Here is a 13,845-nt window from a genome sequence, read left to right on the forward strand (position 1 = left end):
CCCCCTTCCCCTCTTGTCTTTTCTTCCACTTCTTCCTTCACTCCACCTCTCCCCTGCCCCCTTTCTGTGTCCTCTTTCAGATCACTTTCACCTCCTGCCTCCCTCCACCAAGCTGCCTTCTCCCCTTCTCCTTTCTTGCATTCCATGCCCGCATTGTTCCTAGAAACTTGTTCAATTTCCTCACCTTGCTCCTCGCTTCTTCCACCCCTTGCCTCCCTTCTCCCTACCCGCCCCCCCTCCCATCCCCTCTCGCTCTACTCCCTCCTCCCTTCTCCACGTTTTTCCTCTTTCCTCTGTACTCCCGTCTTTTTCTCTCTTTCCTATCTGCCTCTTCTCCTTTTTTGGTTCTTATAGTCTTTCCAAACTTTCCACTCTGATAGACGTTCAGATCCTCCTATCTTTGATACATTGCCATACACTCTTTCAAATCCTCCTTCTATCTTTGACATGGTTCTCTTGTAACTTTAACATTATTCTCCCTTCATTGTTCCTTTGCTACTTTTCTATTCCAACATGACAACAAGCCAGTCCTCCATTGGGACCTTTACTTCTCCTTGAAGGCAGGGAATACTTGTAGTTTGACGCTTTGAACAGTTCCCCTCCGACCCATGTTGGGTTCTCTCCGAGAACTCAACCATAATGTAAGATCACCAGCAACAATTCTATCATCAGTTGCAACTACCTGCCTTGTTCCCTAGTGACTGGCTCAATCTTGGCAGGTTCGAACACGCTTCATCTACGACTTCTTCATCTACACTTCGAGCGGGATGTGGGGCAACGCGATGCTGTCGGTGTACCTCCTCAAGTTGACCAACAGCACCAAGAGAGTTGGGTTCGCCGAAGGAGCTCAGGGCGTCTGCATGGCAATCTCGGCGCTCCCCGCTGGATACCTTGCTGACAAGTTCGGGAGGTCGAGGTGGGGAAGAGCTGAAGCTGTGTAGCAGTCGATGACTTCATCTACACGGCAGGTTGTTGAAAGTAGCTGTGGTAGTCGGGCTGCTCGCGCTGACGACAGGACAAGCTGCGATCTGGTTCTGCCAGAGCGATTCCAGCAGCTACATTTCGATGCTCGTCTCGTTGTGTCTTTGGGGAACTTTCACCGGCATTTCCAACCCGGCGCTAGAGGCTCTCTTCGCCGACTCAGTGGAGTCAGGACGGCGATCGTCGCTCTACACGTGGAAGGCGACTTTCGTGTCGTTGGCGAACGCGACGGGCCCAACCTTGAACGTAGCGCTGTTCCTGTCCATCGGCAACTCGTGGACCATTGCGATCATAAGACCGATCTTGTCGGCGGGGATGATGGTAGCGCTCGTTCCTATATTCCTCCTCTGCTTCTTCTCGGACAGGAAGGCGCTGGATGCTTCGAGTGAAGGGCATGCGGGCCGAGCTGGCAACCGACTTAAGTTGTCTCCCTCCCAGATGTTTGTGATGATGTTGTCTGTGAGTTGTGAAAGCGCGTTATTTGATGGTTTGTTCTTGATCTACTGTCATCTGTGTTGCTGTAGGAATGGTTTGCTGGTGTTCTTTATGAGAGAGTATTTTCCATGGCTCCTTGTCAAACTTTGCCTCTTGTTCTCTTTTTTGCAGAAGTTGATGAGCGTCTATCATATTGTGTTTGACTCTCACGTTCCATGTTGTTGTAAAACCGCGTCGTTGTCTTGTCGCACACAATCTCCTGCTTTCTTCTCGTGCTTATCTTTCTTGCAGCGGGTGCCGCAAGTCGGATCTAGAAGATGTAGTAGAAGACGGAGACAGTCAGGAAGAAAGCAAAGAAACAGACAAGCTCCTCGGCAACGGAAGGGAGGACGAAGTGTCTCAACAAAGTGAACAACATCAGAACGGAGATTGTGATGACGACGACGACGATGACAATGCAAGGAAAATGAGGCAGAAAAAGTTTTGGATCCCTGCGATTCTGATATGCAGTGACATCATAGCGGCTCTGGCCTCTGTAAGTTTCTGAACATGGCTGCGATCGCAATGCTGTCCGAGCATAATGATCGTTTGCAGGGGATGACCATCAAATTCTTTCCGCTGTTTTTTCAGAACGAAACAAACCTTGTACAACTTTCGCTACGACGACGCTCGACGTGATGACAATGGTGGCAGGAGCCTGTCTTTGTCAACGTCATCTACATTGCGAGCCCTCTCATGCTGTCTTTGTTTGCGGTGCTTTCATTCATTCCCGCTGCTACATCTATCTGAGAGTTTCTGATGTTTTGATGGCAGATTGTAGCACAGAGAGTGTCTTTGAAGATCGGAAGAATGCAAGTTTGCCTCATGTTCAAGATCTTTGGGATTCTTCTTCTTTGTTTGATGGGGCTCGAAAATGCGTGGTGGAAGACGGTATGAACGATGACAATGCAGACTAAAGAGATGATTGGAACGATGGTGATGATGGAGATGGAGATGATGCAGAACGTTTTAGTGTGTTGATGATTACGTAGAGGGCGTTTACATTTCACATCTGGGAGTATTTCACTTCTTGACGAAGTCTCTCAGGCTATCATCATCGTCCCGATTTTCATCATCCGAACAGCTTTCATGAACTCAACAGCGCAGGCACTATCTTTTCCTTCTCGTGCTTCTTCTTGCAAGCTGACATGTTATTCTCAAAGCTTCTCAAGTCTGTGACATTTGACTTCGTCACGAAAGCGGACCGAGCGAAATGGGCTTCTCTAGACAGCATTTCTCGCTTTGGGTAACTTGATGCTTTCTGCATGATGGCCCTTTGATCGTGTGTGGACCAATCATTTGCTGTCAAGTCTTCTTCTCTTTCATCATAGCACAACATAACAGAGTTGTTGCTGACTGTCTGATCTTCCCATCTTTTCTGATGACATGACAAGCTGTCGCCCCTCTCCCCTGCCATCTCCTCCCTCCTCCTGCCATCATCGACATCGTCCCAGCTCTTGTCACTTCAACTTCACTTTCACCCCTCATCGACTTTGACGTGACTTGTTGCTGCCTGCAGGTGGAGCGGAAGCGCAGTGGTGGGCGGCATCCTGATAGACAAGTTCGGCTATGGCGAGACCTTCTTCCTGACCGCCGCCATGCAAGCATGCGGCGCCGTCCTCTACCTCCTCGTCATCCCGCTGGTACCAGTGAAGGAGGAGGAGCTGGTCCGGGGACACGATCAACACGCTGCAGACGGTGAGGAGATATGGCTCAACGATATTGATGCCTGTATGATGAACATGAGGGACAAGGTGTTCTTTGACGTTGCCATGTTTGCTTGTGAAAGATTTGGATATTCTCTTCCTCTTCATCCTCCTCTTCCTCCTCCTGCCCTTCCTTCGCTCTCTCGCTCACTCTCTGACCTCGCAGGTACTTCTCCTCCAGACACTCCTTCGTCTCTTCCCGCCATCCACAGCCAGCCCAAGGAGATCCCACACAGGAGCAGGGACCATTTCGAAGACGTGGCGTTTCCTTCCTCCTTCTCCCCCTCCTTCTCTGCGTGAGCAGCCGGACTTCTTCCCTTCGTCATGCCGACGGTGGCAGGTCAAAGTAGCTCACAGCGCCGAGATGGTCCGAGTACGGCCAGAGCCACCCTGGAATGTTGTCGTGAGGGGGCGGCGGAGGAAGGAGAGGAGGGAAATGGCATTCGAACAAGAAGGAAAGGAGATGGGGAAGGGTAGCAAGCAGCAGGTGTGCAAGCGGGGGCAGGTGCAGAAGGCAGGAGGAGGAGGAGGAGGAGGAAGATGAGGATGAGGATGAGGACGAGGATGAGGAGGAGCAAGAGGGGAACGCGGGTCATGAGGACGCAGGGCAAGAAGAAGGGAACGAAGCACAGGAAGCTGCTAAGGAGGGGAAAGGTACCTTCCAACGGGAGGGAGGAGTTGATAGAGCCTGTGCTGGGAAACTTACTGGGACCATGAAGCTTGCTTGCTCGATGGAAGCCCTGGACGGCAAATGACCGTTTCTTCCCTGTCAACTCTTCCTCCAGTTGGTGCTCCTGCTCCTCCTGCTCCTCCTGCTCCTCCTGCTCCTCCTGCTCCTTGAAGTGGAAACCTTTCTTCTCGTCGCACCTCCAGCAGCTGCATCTCGTCTTGACAACCAGCTCGCGGTCAATTTGCGGCCTTGACCTGCAGCAGAGGTGGAGCTGGTGCTCGTCAAGCAGGCGGCAGAAAGAGGCATGCGAGATCAGGCGGAGCCGCTGCTTGCGGCCGAGGAGAGGAGCCGAGACGTTCTGCATAGAAAGGAAGGGGCTGCCAAGCTGCGGTACAAGTGAGAAACGGAGGAAGGGGAGGGTGGGAGGAAGAGGAGGATGAAGATCGGGTATGTAAGCACGGAGTGACATGAAGGTACGAAGAGAGCTGAAAGAGAGCAACACATGGAGGACAAGGATCGACTTGCAAGGGAGTCAGCGAGGATCAAACGAACACAGCGAGGAGAAGATTGAACATGCCAAGACGATGCGGGGAGCGAAGGAGCGGACCTGCTTGTGATCGACTTCTAGCTTGACATGATCGACAAGGTACTGTTGAAACATCGGCAGGGTGACCCGAGTCCACGTCCTGAAGTTCCAGATGTCTCTTATCGTCTTCTTGCTCACTTTGTAAGACTTGCCTGCAAGTTCCCGCAAGTTGCCCAGTCAAGGGCGGGGCGGTGCAGGAAAGGAGCCTTACTCAAGTCGAAGGTCGACACATTGGCGAAGTTTGGTCGGAGAAGGAAGATTTTCGCAACTTGCTCCTCACTTAGTCGCGTTTTGGACCAACTCGACGATGCCATCTGTTGTTTGCAACATGCAGTGAGTCGTGAAGCCAAGTCCTCCGATTATGAGGAGGAAATTCGTGCAGTCACAAGGAGAAAAAGGAGATAGGCAGAATGAGAAAGAAAAAGATCAAAGGAAATCTACACAAACAAAGCGGAAGCTGGAAGGAGATACCGTGTGGTTGGATGAAACATTCTGAAAGCAAATTATATCCATCTCTGGCGTGTTGCTCCATTCGAATCCTTCGTGCATCAACTCCTCTTTGCAGTCATCGGTCAGTTGGCCCATGCTGAAGGCACTGCGTTGCTGTGGCAAGCGATTGTCAAATCAAAATACGAGGGAAGAGAAAGGAATGAGAGCAAGGCATGAACCAACACAGATTGATAGGAAAGAACAAGGAGAGCTAGAGAAGTTAGAGGCAGGCAGGAAGTAATCAAGCGAGCCGGCAACAAGAAAATGCAAGAAATCAATAAATGCCAACATTGCTTGTTCAACACTTGAGGTCATGAGAAAATTCAGAGCATCTCATCATAATTTCATCACAACTCCATCACAAACACCAACAACGAGTGACTTGGTTTCACGCACCCGGTGTACCCATTCTCCCAGTCGATCTTTTCCTATTCGAAAATCTCGCGGGACGTTGCTGTGCCCGTTTGCACCGCGGAATTCTCGTAACAAATTGATCTGCATGGGAGATCAGGGAGGGAGATTCGTTCGTAGACAGAGGTACAGAACGAAGAATTGTGATGAGAGAGAAAGTGAGGTAAAGAAGGCAAGGTAAGAGAAGGAGGCGGACTGAAGGAGAAGAAGATTACAAGTGAAAAACTTGTGAGATTGACAACAGCACGAGAAGTTAGTTGAGGATGGGGAGGGGAAAGGATGAGGAGTTGGGGTAAGGAAGCAGGGAGAAAAGGACGATGTAAACGAGAGAGAATAGATTACCATCCTGTCCCAGCAGCAAGATCGCTTTCTTACCCTGCAGAAGTCAAGCCCTCGCTTCATCAGCACTTCTTGCCTGATCAAGCAAGCAAGTTAAGGGCAGTAATGCCAGCAAAAACTTGAGCCAGCAAGGCATCGAAGGCAATGAGCTGAGGATAAAGGGCGCGGCAGATTTGGACAGGGAAGGAGGATGGTATTGGGAAGATGACGGGGGGAGATCAAGGACAGATATCTTTCTCTTCCCCTTCCTCACTACTTCTCTTCTCCTCTCCTCCCTCCTCATACCGCCCCCGCCCCATTCCCCCCTCCATTTACCTTTCTTGTGACAGTTTTCCATTCCTCTTCTTCAGGATCTGTCTCCGAAACCATTTGATCAAGTTCCACTCCGTCACAGCGTCCGAGCTGGGGCTGTTGGCGGCATGGATGAGACTCTCCAAGTTTGAGTTCCATCTATGCAACAGACGATCGCTCACAAACCCGATGGATCGAAGCCACTTGCTCTTGCTCTCTGAGATCCGCTGCTTCTTCATCCTCCTCCTCTGCTCCCTCACCCATCTCCCTAGACTCGCATTGTTTTGGCAGAAATCAGAAGGAACATGGCTATGGCCAAAGTTCTGTGCGAAGAGAACCAGGTCGTTGAAAGAAGAATACCAGCCTTTCTCCAGTGCGTTCCAGACGAATCCAATATCGTTCAATATCTTTTCCCTCTCAGCTTCAAGTCGATCCGATCGCTTCATTCTTCTTTGCAAGTCAACCCACAACGCCAGCGTCCTGTACCTCTTGGATCTCTTTGGGACGCAGCAGTGTCCTGCACCACCAAAAGAGTCAGAAGGAAGTGTGTGCAAGTTTCGATGACGTGATGGAGGCAACCATTATCACACCGTCAGCTCTGGACAGACAAAAATGTCTGAAAAGATGATGACGATGATGATGATGACGACGACGACGAAGACGATGGTTGTGGTCGTTGTGGTAGTGGTGGTGGCGGTGGTGGAAATGCCGATGGGAATGATGATGATGACGATGATGGTGATGGTTGTTGTGATGATGCTGGCAGGGTGTAACAAGACAGGAACAAAGGATCTCACCGTGCACATGTTTGTAGCGACACAACATATTGAAGCAGAAGTTCCATTTCTCCTCGGAACCGGCAAACTGACGCCCTCTGATATCTTCAGACAGCAGATCATCATCAAACACGGTCTCTTCAGCCATGTGGCTTCTTGCATTCTTCGACATCTGCTGTCTGCTCCGGCTCACCAGCCGCATGTACCGTGATCTGCATGCTTTTGCCGTTCTGTTCACAAGAATGCTGCTGATTGTCGTCCACCTTACACTGGCATCTCGAGCAAGCGCGACAAGAATGTCGTCCTCTTGCTGGGTCCAACCATCCCTGATGGGCAGATGGCTCTCCGACATCATACAGCAGCAAAGCAGCAGCAAGGGAGTCGAAGGAAGGGATCGCCTGAGCCCCATCCACATGTCTTCAGCGAACAAGATCTCTTCGTGGGGAAGATGCGAGTGCCTCCCTATGGCCAACTTGCTCCTCTCCTCCTCTTCTCCTCCCTCCTCCCTCCTCCCTCCTCTCTCCTCCCATATCAGAAGCGTCCCACAGCCCCCACCCCCCGTCCCCGCCTACTTGAGTCTCGTACTATCCTCGACTCTCCTGATTGTCCTCCTACTGATTTTTAACTTAACTTTGAGTAAAGATCTTTGACTTAACTTTGAGTAAAGAAGTAAAGTTTCTCAGTGATTTTGTTGAAACCCCCAAATTCCCCGGGACCCGGGCCCCGGGTCAGCATCAGCCCTTTAAAAATAGTAATAGTTTTAAAAACACAGCGCATATATATAACCCCTTCCAAAGGCCTCCATGCGACTCCGTAGTCCACCCCACCCACCCCCATTAAAAATGACCCTTTGAGTTTCCAACGAATAAAATTGCCAACAGTTTTTAATATGGAGACCGGTGGTGTTTTATTGGTAAAATGAGGGTACTTGGGGAATTTCTTGGTTGTTCACTACCCACCCCCCAATGTAGCCATGAAGAATAATAAAAAGGGTCACAGAGGTCGACGTGCGACTCATGGACCCCTTGAGTGTAGGAGACTTGCCTATGACCGGTACCGTAATTTCATCAGCAGAAGATTCGAAAAGAAGTCATTTCAATAGCGTATTGTACTGGTAGACGCAACACCCCACCATCGTTCTAGGGGGATGAAGCACCGGTGGTCAAGTGTCTCCCACATGATATAGATGGCGGTGATGAGTAGTGTAGGATTTGTGCGGAGGAATGGCAGAAGCAGTTTAGGGCGGGAGTGGAGGAGGGAGATAGGAGAGGAGGTAGGTGTAAAGGGGGAGGATTTAGGAAGAGGGCGACATATGGCAGCAGCAGCAGCAGAGAGAAGGGAGTAGATTCGAGGCATGGTGGAAGAGTAGGTATCGGAAAATTAGGCAACCAGCATGGGATAGCTTAGATATGGCGAAGGCAAAGAAGGGAAGAAATGCTGCAAGTCCATCTCCTTTCTTGGCTTGCGTTTGTATCACTGATGTCCATACTCATGTCCCATATTTCACCCCTCAGCTGCAGTATGTAAGGAGGACAGCAATTGCTTTCTTTCATTGACCCTAGCTTAGATTGCCATGAAATTATTTCTCAAACCCTCTGCAATCATTGCACTTCACCGAGTCCATATCTCACTCTTATCTCCATCATTGCTTCTCTCCACCAAGTTCTTGGCTGTAATGGCTCATGTCTCTCCTACACTCTTGCGATTCTCTGCTGCCTTGGCTTCACACCTTTGCCCAACTGTTCGAGTCTATTTGCCCATCCCCGATATTTTACAGCTCAGTCTGTTGCATCCTCTTGGTTCTCTTCCTCTCGCTATTCTCACACTCCTCACCCTCTCTCCTTCGACCATTCACGTCATGATACTGTTTGATTTCTCCTTCAGGCCCAAACTCGGCATCTGCAACAACCTCCCAACAGCACAACGTGGCAGGCTGCACTGACAGAACCCTCGGGCTGATGGCACATGGAGGAAATCTTCTGGAAGCATACATTAGCGATTGAGAAGGATTCGCTGAAGAGAAAACGGGTAGTCCATGCCCCATCAGCAGGAGTCGAAGATCAGAGTCTGAAACGTTATTTTTCCATGTCGTCGGCGGCTCGTCGACACACCAAGAGAGTCAGCAAGCAGGGCGAGCGTGCAAGGACGCATGCTCTGCATACCCAGCTCGATGAGATGGTTCCTCTTCGAAGGGCACCCGAGGGAGGAAAGCTACAGTCGAAGAGGACGGTGTCTCAGCTGCTGGAAGACACGGTTGCTCATGTAAGGAACGAGAGGATGCGAGGGTCGACTAGCGAGCGCAAGGAAGTCAAGGAGGATGTCATGGAGGAGGAGGAGGTGGTGGTGGAGGAGGAGGGCCAGCTGCTCTCTGGCGACATGTTGTTGCAAGGGATGCTTTCGTCGCGCTCGTGCAACTTCATGGTGCTCAATCTTGACACCTTGAAGATCTTGTCGGCCAGTCGATCAGCGTCGGACCTCTTCCAAGCTTTCACCCTCTGCCCCCTGCTTGGAATGAACATCCTCTTCATGGTCCATCACAGAGACGTGGCTGTGGTTCAAGAATACCTCCAGTCGTTCCAGGGGGACAGGGAGAGGGGAGCGATAGAGGCTTCTGTGCTGACGTTTCAAGGGAGTGCCGGGATAGCCTATGTCACTTTCAAGATGCTCATTACGAAGGCCGTGGACTCTGAACGACGCTTCCTCTTCCTCGAGCTCCACCGGGAGGAGACAGTGAGGGTTCACAAGCCTGACACCATGCAGATGATGTCGATTGACCTCCAGGACTGGACCAGCTTCGACTTCCAGAGGTTCGCTGGAGTCTTCCGGTTCGACGACTTTCTGTCCCAGGGCTCCCCGTGGGATCTTGACGAGCAGACCAGCGAGCTGATAGGCAGGAACACCAAGAACCCCAGCCTCTGGAGCCACATGTCCTCGAGCTTCATGCGCAACCAGCAGGTCGGCGCATTGATCCGCCGCATCTCGTCCGAGGTCGGGCTGCAGATCGCGCGGCTCGTCAAGATGATGCTGCAGTTTCATTGTGCAGTAGAGGTAGACGAGCATGGGACTCCCTTTTTCGTCACCTACGTCCGTATGAAGCTTCCTTCCTACCTCGGCTCCTTCAAGCTCGACTGGTTCGAGTTGCTCCGGATCGACTTGAATGGGACCCCCAAGAAGGTGCCAGGGAGCGCAAACCTGCAAACAGCCACGTTCATCCACCAGAAGGCGAGGAAGGGAACGCTTGCTTTCTCTCAGTTTCTGTTCTACGAGGAGGGAGGAGGGTTGAAGTGCTACCAGACCAAGCTGCTAGAGCTTGATAGCGAAACCATGCAGATCTGCTACTCGGGTGATTGTCCGGCCAAGTTCAGGTGGGGTGTGGGTGCTGAGAGGAGACGCTTGCGCTGTTCTATGTTGATCATGTATAATGAGAGATGAGATGTTTGCGCTGCTATCCGTCGTTTTTGAGTATTTCTCGTGATGCCACAGCATCTCGTGCAAGACGAGAATGTTCTATTCTTTCAGTTGATTTACTTGTCGCTCGTCCCTGGCTCTGCTAGCTCGTTCTCACCTCAGATCTCCTGATCTCCTTCCCCAGGAACGTGCTGGTCAAGGTGGAGGACCTGGACCCCCGCGTGTATCCATCGATGCAGCCAGTGGCAGGAGGAGAAGGACGATAACGATGGTTCTGCTACCTTGTGACGGAGGGAGAGGATGCTGCTCGCCTCCTCCTCCGGTCAGAGTTGTGACGTGACCCACTCAGGAGGTGCTCTGAGCTTCTTGCTCTCGGCGTCGATACACAGGCATGTGATCCTTGCCTGTTTTGGGATCAGACGCAAAGAAGTCCCTCCTCCCTCCTCCCTGCTCTTTTTCCCTCCACTCTCCTCCCTCCTCCCTCCTCCCTCCTCCCTCCTCTCTATCTTCTTCATCTCTGAACTTTCTCTTCTACCACGAGCTCTCCCTCTTCTCCCTCCTCTACTCAATTTGTTCCCAAATCTCCTCCTCTCCCTTCCTTCCCTCTCATAATCACCTTTGCTTTCGTCTCTCCGCTCGCTGCCACGACTTCCTGTATAGCGATGACTCAATACTATGTGGAATAAATTTGGTTGGAGCGAGAAGAGAAGAGAAAAGGATGAGAGAAAGCGTTCTCAACACGGCAACAAGAAATACAACACACATGTGAAGGGGATTGTTACCTGAAAGAAAGAAAACTTTGACTTGCGGAGTTGACATGTAGATCTGACGCGAACAGTGTCTCCAACCTCGCAGGGGATCTCATCATGGATGGAAAAATCGTTGAAATGGGTAACGACCTGAAGGAGAGCAGGTAAGAGGAAATGAGAGGATGGCAGAACATGGGAGGAGATACCAAACAAGCTGAAGAACAACCGATGAACACATTTGAAACAGAACAATCACAATGACAGGTAACAGATAAACTAGAAGTACACAGAAACATCGGAAGAGATAGAATACATCAAAGCAACAACTCAACAACAAAACGCAAAAACAATGTTGTGAGAGTGAAAGGACATGCAGTCGTTGACAAGAACACAACAGGGTCCTTACAACGAGAAATCCCTCCTCTTTTAGCCTGTTCAACCCAGCAGGTCCGCCAAGGGCAATGTTTCTGTTCCTTTCAAACATCTTCGCAATGCTGTCGAGCTTTCTAGTCAGAAGGCAACCATCTTCCGCTTCCTTCCCTTACCTCAAGTCCGAAATCCTCCCCCTCCCATCGAAGTCGTCGGCAAAAACAATCACCTCCTCCTCGTGCACTCTCCCCTCCATCACAAACGTCCTGGTCTCTCCTGCAGCCTCCTCCTCCTCCTCTCCTTCTTCCAGCCATGAACGCACGGAGGAATTCCCACGGAATGCTTCAAGAACATCGCCTATGCCGGTGGAGGACGCATGAACAAACTTGGTCGTCGCCTCCATCTTCGCCAGCACAGCGTCCGTGTCCTCACAGATCAGGCTCTGCTCCCATTGTATCCCTCCTCTCCCCTTCGATGCCACAACCTTCGACTCGATCCTCAGCTCCTGTCCCAGCACAGCAGCACCAGGTAGGCGGAGCTCGTCGACGTAGGTGGTCAGAAGTTCTACGTCCTTTCTGCGCAGGTTCTTGAGGGGAAGAAGCCCAAGAGCTGTTTGTCTTGCTCTGTCGAAGAATTTGAGGTAGTTGCAGTTGTATACAACACCATAACAATCCTGTCGACCATGATGTTAGCGAAATTGCCTTCATCGTATCTGTAACGGCGCTTACAGTGTCTTCGATATAGATGGAGAACTTGTGAGAAAACCCTTGCAGACATTCTTGTCTTGTCACTGAGCTTGTTTGCTGCATCACGAGCGTCTTGTGGCATGGTCCTCTCACAGAGCAGCGAGATGGTAGAGCAACCTGCCTCGCAGGAACTATCAGGCTCGAGAGAAATCCGACTGAAGGTCGAAGCGAAACCATGCTGGTCACTACAAGAAGCCAACCGGATGCTTGCAAGAGCATGCCTGATGTATAAACCGCTTGAGGGACGTCGGCGTGACGAGATCCCACCTCAGTTTACGCTCTTCCTCCTCAGTCTACCTGTCGACGGCCTCCACACCAGCTACTTTCGAACGCTCCTCTTTCTGCAAATGCACGTTATCATCGACCATCAATGTTCACCCTGTACTATTCATCGTGTTTGAAACTACGACAGTTGTGCGAACAAACACGATCTGCAACCATCACGGCACAGATGCAGCCTATCCTGGACTACCCGAGCAAACACTGCACATCATCCGCTATCCTCTACTGTGATGTTCTTGTTGGGCCTGCGACGTAGCACAGAGCTTGGCAGAAAGCATACAAGCGCGAGAGGAGTCGCAGAGGCAAGCATGCCCATGGCTGGTAAGCTCTACTGCTGTAGCTCAGGCTACTCTGACCACAAGCTCCCCAGGCCCCACCATTCTTGTTGACTGAAAAGATCAAAACAAAAAAATCAGGAAGCGAGTTCCCCTCAGGGAGCCATCTGACAGCCATGTACGGTCATCATGGTGACCGCCGGGCGGCTGCTGTAGTGAAGTCAAGATGCCTTGAGATGTCACATGAGAAGTTCTTGTTCACCTTTGTAGTTGTGGTTCAGTCCCAACAGTGTCAAGAACATTGTGGGTCCCGAGCAAGTCAGCCATGCAAGAGATAACGATGGCCGAGGAGAAGAAGAGCAGGAGCCTATAGAACCGTGGCATGCGCTCCTCCTCCACGGTCGGAAGGAGCAGCACGAGAGTGGGGGGGCAAAGAACGGATGTTGCGCTTGTCTCACGGGAATAAGTGGCTATACTTGAGCAGCCATCACCTGAACTCCGTCACAGGCTTGACCGACATCGGAGACGCAGCTCGTGCTCCCGAAGAAGCCGACATCATCTAACCATTGGAGGAGCACAACGATCCTGCAAGAGACCGGGGAGCATTGTATTGTGGAGGTCAGGTACGTGAGTTTTGACGAGCTGATGTCACTTGAGAAGTTTGACGTGTGGCAACAGATCCCCACCTGCTCGGTTTCTACGACATCTTGACAAGAGCAGATTTCCGCGAGTTCTATCGTTGTATAGCTAGAGTTGTCAATAGCTCACGGCTGTATCCTTCCCTTCCACCCCTTCCTCCTCTCCTTGCACCCCTCCCTCACTCACGAAAGTCTTCGTGTTCAGAGGCCCTGGGGAACGGGAATGCTTCATCGTGTCTGCTCGCCCTCTTTGCTCAACTCTCCTGCTCTACATCCTTGCAATCAATTCTCCGGTCGTTCTTTTCCCTTCTCCCGTCCATTGCTTCTCTCCCTCGAAACCATACAGCCCTGATTTCATCATTCAGTGCTCGGACGCCAGCTCTAGCTCAGCTACAGCGCCATGTTCTCTGTGATGCAGGAGAAGTTGATTAGCCGACAAGTCTCGTGATCGACGAGATAGATGCTCGATCTTGAGACTGCGTGAAGGTATCACAATGTACACCACAATCAAGAAGTTTTATCTTCCAGCGCCATGTCTGCTTGTCGTACTAACAGCTGAGTTGTTTTGACGATGAGAGACCATGTGTGTGTTGGGAATTAAATGCATTCCTTGCAATCAGAATCACTCGGCGATGATGCTTTATTTGATCGACAA

At 51.0% G+C, this 13,845-nt stretch overlaps 5 protein-coding genes across 5 annotated transcripts; 2 read left to right on the forward strand and 3 right to left on the reverse strand.

Annotated features, from left to right (window-relative positions):
- Positions 1 to 592: 592 nt before the first annotated feature.
- Positions 593 to 3,461, forward strand: GUITHDRAFT_89258 (hypothetical protein; the record flags this gene model as incomplete). The annotated part of the gene is made up of 10 exons (XM_005825781.1): positions 593 to 641; positions 720 to 916; positions 969 to 1,406; positions 1,535 to 1,613; positions 1,721 to 1,951; positions 2,011 to 2,061; positions 2,110 to 2,169; positions 2,230 to 2,333; positions 2,558 to 2,701; positions 2,975 to 3,461. The coding sequence occupies exons 1-10, from the start codon at positions 609 to 611 to the stop codon at positions 3,459 to 3,461; spliced, it is 1,824 nt and encodes a 607-aa protein (XP_005825838.1). The 5' UTR covers positions 593 to 608.
- A 1,060-nt stretch (positions 3,462 to 4,521) lies between these two features.
- On the reverse strand, positions 4,522 to 5,105 carry GUITHDRAFT_154570 (hypothetical protein). Its single transcript, XM_005825782.1, has one exon. It carries the CDS (start codon positions 5,000 to 5,002, stop codon positions 4,844 to 4,846), a length of 159 nt encoding a protein of 52 aa, XP_005825839.1. The 5' UTR covers positions 5,003 to 5,105; the 3' UTR covers positions 4,522 to 4,843.
- Positions 5,106 to 6,102: 997 nt separating this feature from the next.
- GUITHDRAFT_59438 (hypothetical protein) lies at positions 6,103 to 6,414 on the reverse strand (the record flags this gene model as incomplete). The annotated part of the gene is made up of 1 exon (XM_005825783.1): positions 6,103 to 6,414. A coding segment is annotated over one exon (312 nt), but the record flags the coding sequence as incomplete, so codon positions are not given.
- Positions 6,415 to 8,688: 2,274 nt separating this feature from the next.
- Positions 8,689 to 10,397, forward strand: GUITHDRAFT_143877 (hypothetical protein; the record flags this gene model as incomplete). The annotated part of the gene is made up of 2 exons (XM_005825784.1): positions 8,689 to 10,088; positions 10,316 to 10,397. 2 exons carry the CDS (start codon positions 8,689 to 8,691, stop codon positions 10,395 to 10,397), a joined length of 1,482 nt encoding a protein of 493 aa, XP_005825841.1.
- Positions 10,398 to 11,421: 1,024 nt separating this feature from the next.
- GUITHDRAFT_114967 (hypothetical protein) lies at positions 11,422 to 12,172 on the reverse strand (the record flags this gene model as incomplete). Its single annotated transcript, XM_005825785.1, has 2 exons — positions 11,422 to 11,922; positions 11,978 to 12,172. 2 exons carry the CDS (start codon positions 12,170 to 12,172, stop codon positions 11,422 to 11,424), a joined length of 696 nt encoding a protein of 231 aa, XP_005825842.1.
- Between the last annotated feature and the right edge of the window lie 1,673 nt (positions 12,173 to 13,845).

The sequence above is a fragment of the Guillardia theta genome (assembly GCF_000315625.1).
Source record: "Guillardia theta CCMP2712 unplaced genomic scaffold GUITHscaffold_80, whole genome shotgun sequence".
NCBI lineage: Eukaryota > Cryptophyceae > Pyrenomonadales > Geminigeraceae > Guillardia > Guillardia theta.

Bases quoted from the DNA above. Each gene is read 5' to 3' on its own strand.
- GUITHDRAFT_154570 (XM_005825782.1), bottom strand. From the start codon at position 5,002: ATGGGCCAACTGACCGATGACTGCAAAGAGGAGTTGATGCACGAAGGA.